The 6,459-nt window shown below is 54.5% G+C and overlaps 1 protein-coding gene across 1 annotated transcript; it reads left to right on the forward strand.

The window, feature by feature from the left end:
• The first annotated feature begins 830 nt into the window (after window positions 1-830).
• LOC140223122 (uncharacterized) lies at window positions 831-1,394 on the forward strand. Its single transcript, XM_072294614.1, has one exon. The coding sequence runs from the start codon at window positions 831-833 to the stop codon at window positions 1,392-1,394; it is 564 nt and encodes a 187-aa protein (XP_072150715.1).
• Window positions 1,395-6,459: the final 5,065 nt, after the last annotated feature.

Here is a 6,459-nt window from a genome sequence, read left to right on the forward strand (position 1 = left end):
CCCGCAACTCCTGGGATCTCCGGAGCTGCCGCTAGGGATCGAACGTGTCCCTCCGGGACTACATCCGGCGCTTCTCCAGGAAGCGCACCGAGCTCTCCAACATCACGGATGCCGACGTCATAGGGGCCTTCTTAGCAAGAACCTCCTGCTGACCCCTCGTCCATGAGCTAGGGTGCCGAGGCCTGCGAACCACGGAGGAGCTCCTCAACACTGCCACCAGTTATGCCTCTGGCGAAGAGGCCGTTGGAGCGATCTTCGACCGCTCCAAAGGCAAGGCAAAGCGGGAGGAGGATGCTGACGAGGGCACCTGCAACCACCAGTAGAAGAAGAAAGGCAAGCAGCGACGCGAGGCCCCCCTCGTAGCTGCTGTCGAGCGCAAGCGAGGACAGCCGCCCTTGGAGGGCACTCCTGGCTTCTTCGACAAACTTCTTGAGGGACCGTGCCAGAACCACGAGTTTCCCGCGAAGCACGCCTACAAAGACTGCAACCTCATGAAGAGGTACTTTGTAGGCAACCCAGTGAAGGGCGACCGGAAGCGGAAGCCCGATGAAGAGAAGAAGGGCGACGAAGGGAAGGAAGATGGCTTCCCCAAGGTGGACAGCTACTTCATGATCTTCGCCAGCCCGGCGGCGTACGACTCCAAGCGCCGTCAGAAGCTGGAGCGCCGAGAGGTCTACGCGGCCGAGCCGGCAACGCCGGCCTTCCTCGACTGGTCGGGACCAGCCATCACCTTCGATCGGTCCAGCCACCCGGGACGCATCCGGCATCCAGAATGCTACCCCCTCGTCGTCGACCCCATCGTCGGCACGACGCGCCTCACCAAGGTGCTCATGGATGGAGGCAGCAGCCTCAACATCCTCTACGCCGAGACCCTCGACGCTATGGGGATTGACCGCTCCCGCCTCCGTCCCAGCAAGGCGTCGTTCCATGGTGTCGTGCCGGGAAAACAGGCGATGCCTCTCGGGCAAATCGACTTGCCCGTCACTTTCGGGACCCCCTCCAATTACAGGAAGGAGGTCCTCACCTTTGAGGTGGTGGGGTTCCGCGGAACCTATCACGCCATCTTGGGGCGACCATGCTACGCGAAGTTCATGGCCATCCCCAACTATACCTACCTCAAGCTCAAGCTGCCGGGGCCCAACGGGGTCATCACCATCGGTACGTCTTTCCAAAAGGCGTACGAGTGCGATGTGGAATGCTGCGAGTACGCCGCAGCCATCACCTTCATGGGCGATCTGGCGGTCCAGCTCGTGGAGGGCGCCGAGGGCCAGCCCGACTCCAAGCAGTCGGCCACCTCCTTCGAAGCCACCGAAGGCGTCAAGGAGGTCCTCCTCGACCCCAGCAACTCCGACGGCAAAACCGTGCGGATCGACGCTACCCTATCCCCCAAATAGGAAAGCGCGCTCGTCGACTTCCTCCGCGCGAACAGCGACGTCTTCGCGTGGAAGCCCTCGGACATGCCCGGTATTCTGAGAGAAGTTGCCGAGCACTCCTTGAACATCAAGGCCGGCTCCAAGCCAGTGAAGCAAGGACTGCGCCGCTTCGACGAGGAGAGGTGCAAGGCCATCGGTGAGGAGCTCCAGAAGCTTTTGACGGCCGGATTCATCAAGGAAGTGTACCACCCTGAGTGGCTAGCTAATCCTGTTATTGTATGAAAAAAGAATGGGAAATGGAGGATGTGTGTTGATTATACCGGTCTCAACAAGGCGTGCCCAAAGGATCCGTTTCCTTTGCCATGCATAGATCAGATAGTCGACTCGACAGCCGGGTGCGAAACCCTTAGCTTCCTTGACGCGTATTCCGGCTACCATCAGATCGCGATGAAAGAATCCGACCAGCTCACTACCTCTTTCATCACCCCCTTCGGCCCCTACTGCTACGTTAAGATGCCATTCGGCCTCAAAAACTTGGGGGCTACGTTCCAGCGATGCATGCTGAAATGTTTCGGGGACCTCATCGGGCGGACCGTTGAGGCTTACGTTGACGATATCGTAGTCAAATCCAAGAGGGGTGACCAGCTCGTCCCTGACCTCAAACTAGCCTTCGAAAGGCTGAGGGATAAGCGTATTAAGCTAAATCCCAAAAAATGTGTTTTCGGAGTTCCAAGGGGCATGCTGCTAGGCTTCATCGTCTCCGTGCGAGGCATCGAAGCCAATCCAGAGAAGATAGCGGCCATCAGCGACATGGGGCCAATCTGAAACATAAAGGGAGTCCAGCGCATCACGGGATGCTTAGCGGCCCTGAGCCGCTTCATCTCATGCCTTGGCAAACAGGGGCTTCCTCTCTATTGACTCCTGAAGAAGACTGACCGCTTCGAATGAACCGACTGTCGGTGTTTTAGACCGGCAACCCTCCTAGGGGGTACCCTAGGTGGTCTTTTATGCGGTAAGGATCGTCGAGAATCAAGGAATCAATGGTGACGCAAGGAACACGATTTAGACAGGTTCGGGCCGCTAGATCGCGTAATACCCTATGTCCTGTGTGTTGGTTTGTATTGATGTGTGTTCTGGTCTTGAGGGATCTGTTTTGAGGGGGGCCCTGCCCGACCTTATATACTCGGGAGGGCAGGGTTACAAGTCTGAGTCCTAGTCGAGTACTATTACAGAGTTCTACTCGGTATCGTCCTGAGTAGTTTTCCATAAACATACAAGACTAGTCCGCGTAGGATACGCCCATCCTTGTTCTGATCACGTCCGAGTACGTCCCTTAGTGGGCCGTCCAAGGCCTACTCGTGGGTCCGGGGAGTAGTCCCGACAAGCCCCCGAGTACTTTGTAGTCGTGCGCCATAGTCGGGCACTGCAGGCACTACCCGAGTAGTTTCGCGGACTGAAGTGCCCGAGTACTGTCGTGTGGCTGGAAGGTATTCTTTCTGCAGTTTCGAGTTGTCTCCGTCCCGAGTAGTTTTTATATGGTAGTGCGATGTCAATCGCACTCCATATGGAGTAGCCCCCGAGCCTTAGGTTGAGTCGAAGACTCAAGCTTAGGGTCAAACCAGCCTTTGCCCATTTTACCTTCAGAGATTTTGAAAAAGAAAAAACTGACCAACGGGTACGGTACCCGCAGCCCCCGAGCACTTAGGTGATTCCTGTCGTTGAAGTGGTCATCAATCCGTTGACTGTAGTAGCCGTTGGGTGTTTATGGCGATTAATACGCGATTGGATCTGTCCGTTGCGCAACTGACGCGTCGAATCCGGAGCCGTCGGAGATAAATTTGGAAAAGCCCCGTTTGCAGTTTCCGTGACGCCGTACGGGCATTAGATCTGTTTTTCATCTTCCTCCTCTGTGCTTTCGTTCGCTGTGCCACCGCCGCCAGTGCTGCCGCCTCCGCCACTGCCGCTTTTGTGAGGTAGATCCGAGTGGAAAACTCTTCCCTAGTGCGAGGTTGAATCCATCGAATGCGCTCCAAGAAGATGGGCAAGAAACCCGAGAAGATCCAAGGCAAAGCTCTGGCGACGAGCAAGGTTAAATCCAAGAAGGGGAAGGAGTTGGTGCTGCCAGCACCAAAAGTGGGGCCGACGAACCAAACTGCTCCGCCACCACCTGGGGCAACTTGGCAACACTCAGTGATGAAGGAAGAGGGAGTCCAAGCACTAGTTGATGCCAAGCTTCTTCAGCCGAAGGAAATCATGCAATGGCGCCCCACATTTCCCAATGCGTGGCAGTTCAAGGAGCACCCGGCGGAGACGGTGATGCTTGCTCACTTTGTGGAAAGGGGACTGGCCGTGCCTACCTCTGACTTCTTCAGAGGTATTCTCGAGTACTACAATCTTCAGCTCATCCACTTGAATCCCAATGGAGTACTCCACATGGCTATATTTGTACATTTGTGTGAAGTTTTCCTGGGAGTACCTCCAAATCTCGAGCTATTCAGGAAATTGTTCCATTGCAAGCCTCAGCCGAGTGCCCAGCGGACGGAGGTTTTTGGAGGTGCCGGGTTCCAACTCAGGAACTCGAATGCATATATTGAGTATAATCTGACCGACTCCCATGGAGACTGGAAGAAAAGGTGGTTCTACATCGGGAACCATGATCCTTGCCTGCCTGTGGTGAGTGGTCACGCGCCCAAGCATGCGGAAAATTGGGTAAGCGAGCCTGAGGATACCCCGGAGCTAGATCTGCAGATGCAGCAGATCACCGAGTTGAAAGCACTTGGTCTGACTGGCATCAATGTGGTAGCCAGCTTTCTAAAAAGAAGGGTCCAGCCACTTCAAAAACGCGCTCACCCGGGAAGTGAGTACACAGGTCTGAAAGATCCGTTGCGTATGTCTGAGGAGGACATATCTGACGATGACGTGGAGGCGCTGCTGGCAAAATTCTTCAGGAACTATCAGGGAGTTCCAGTGATCCCTGCGGCCCTTCGCCAGTATGAATCCTGGTACGAGCCAGAGGTGGTAAGTATTTCCTTCTTGACTTGTTTTCTTTTGACTTTGTAATTCTTGTTGCTGACACCGATTTGTTGTTTAGAAGTCCCGAGTACTTGACGGCTATGTGGCACAGTCGGAAGAAGAGTCAGAGACCGCCGCCGAGGAGTCAGAGGGCGAACCTTCTCGTCCTGTCAAGAGGTGCAGAGTAGTCCGCAAGATGGCTGCGGCTAAGTCTGTTGCAACCACTGAAAAGTCTCGTGGTACCACGGTATGTAGTCGATGACTTGTGTGTCACTGATGAACTCGAGATGCATTATTGATGTGGTGAATTTCTTGGTTCATGAAGGCTGTAGATGAGACTTTCTCTGAAGAGATAGCCGCATCCAACCCTGAAGTCAGTGATGCGGCCGTCGACACATTGCCGGAGGAAATACCGTCAACAGCTGTGGTAGCCCCCGAGTTAACCGCGCCAGCTCCGTCAGCTGCCGTGCCGCCCACTGCTGATCAGACGGTGCTGGGGCTACCTGGTGGAGTAACAAAGGAGGTGTCACCAGTACTTGCTACTGGCACCTTGCTGTCAAATGTGATCGCCAGTGGTGAACGCTGTCCTTTTCAATTGTAGTCATTGGAGTAGTACTGTAGTCTTGACTTCAATTTTGTAGGTCTTGGTGAGAAGACGGCGCCGGCGGTTGTCCCCGCGGCTCCGAATACTCAACCGCCTGTCGTTGAGAAAAAACGTGTGCGACTTCCGCCACGCTCAACCAGGTGAGCCTCCTTGTCTTGTTGGATTCCGTTGGATTTTCTAAAAATCATGTAGTGACACTTTGGTGATGCAGGGATGCAGAGGAAACTATCCCTGTAGAAATAGGGGTAGTGCCAGATCCTTTGACTACAACATTTGTTCCTTTTGAGGACATGATTGTTGAAGAGGTACCCGAGGTTGACCCGGGTCATCTTGGAGCTACGATATCGATGCTTCAAGACGTGATTCACTCAGTAGAGGAGCCTGTTGCTGCATCAGGCTTGGGGAGTGCCGGTCTATCCTCGTCCTCTGGCGGAGTGCTGGCTGTAGTTGAGAAATCCAAGCGAGCGATTGCTTTAGATAAATGCCTGCATTTAGTTATTGGAGTCGTGGTCGGTAGCTGATATGGTGAATGTTGTAGGTGCTGCTCTGGGTACAGTTCCTCTTGTGGAGAGTACCCAAAGGCTAGTACTGAGCCTGCCTTCTGACTCGGAGCTCCAGAGGGCCATGGATGCGTTCCGAGGCGTCTAGGTATATATTGCTGATGTTACTGCAGAGCCTGAGTAGTCGTGAGGCGTGAAACTCACCACAACGTACTCGAACCTTTTCAGGAAAGAAACCACCAGCTGGAGCACGAGTGCGTTCGACTGAGAGAAGCGCTTTAGGTTCATGAAGTCAGGGCGAAATCCTTCGCCGTGGAACGCGCGGATCACACCGTTCTGCAGGAGAAACTGGAGAGCCACTACAAGTGCTTGAACAAGAAGTATCAAGGTAAGCATGGCAATTACTTTGGGTGTGTCCCACTGTAGTCGGATGTGACCTGAGTTCTTGTGCTTTGTAGAGCTTAAGAAGTAGGAGGCGGCTGCAAGGAGCCAAGTTATTGATTGGAGGAACGCTCACGACCGAGTGGCGGATGAAGCTGAACATCTTCGGGCCGCGCTCACGGAAGCAAAGGCTGCTTGCGAGCATCAGCGAGACCGGAAGATGCAAAACAGCGTGATGCTCGCCATGGCCATGGTGGCATGTAGAGATTATGCCCAGACCTTGGGAAGGCTTCGGGGTGAACTCCAAGACTTGTCCGGAGTGGCCGAAGACTTGGTGAATGCTATAGCCCCCGTGGAGGAAGGCGGAGAGCCGCAATCACTAGTAGAGCGACTAAGAGCTGCCCCGAGTAAGGTGGCGGGGCTTTGCAAGACTGTTTGCAAACAGGTTCTTGCGGTTGTGAAGTCTTACTACCCGAGGACAGACTTGGCGGCAGCTGGAGATGGCGTGGCTCGCAACTGCACAGATGAAGCATATGTGCAGTACCTCGAGGAGGCGGAGCCTATTGCAGCCAAGATGTCAGAGTTTGTC

Source organism: Setaria viridis, chromosome 6 (genome assembly GCF_005286985.2).
Source record: "Setaria viridis chromosome 6, Setaria_viridis_v4.0, whole genome shotgun sequence".
NCBI classification, from domain to species: Eukaryota; Viridiplantae; Streptophyta; class Magnoliopsida; order Poales; family Poaceae; genus Setaria; species Setaria viridis.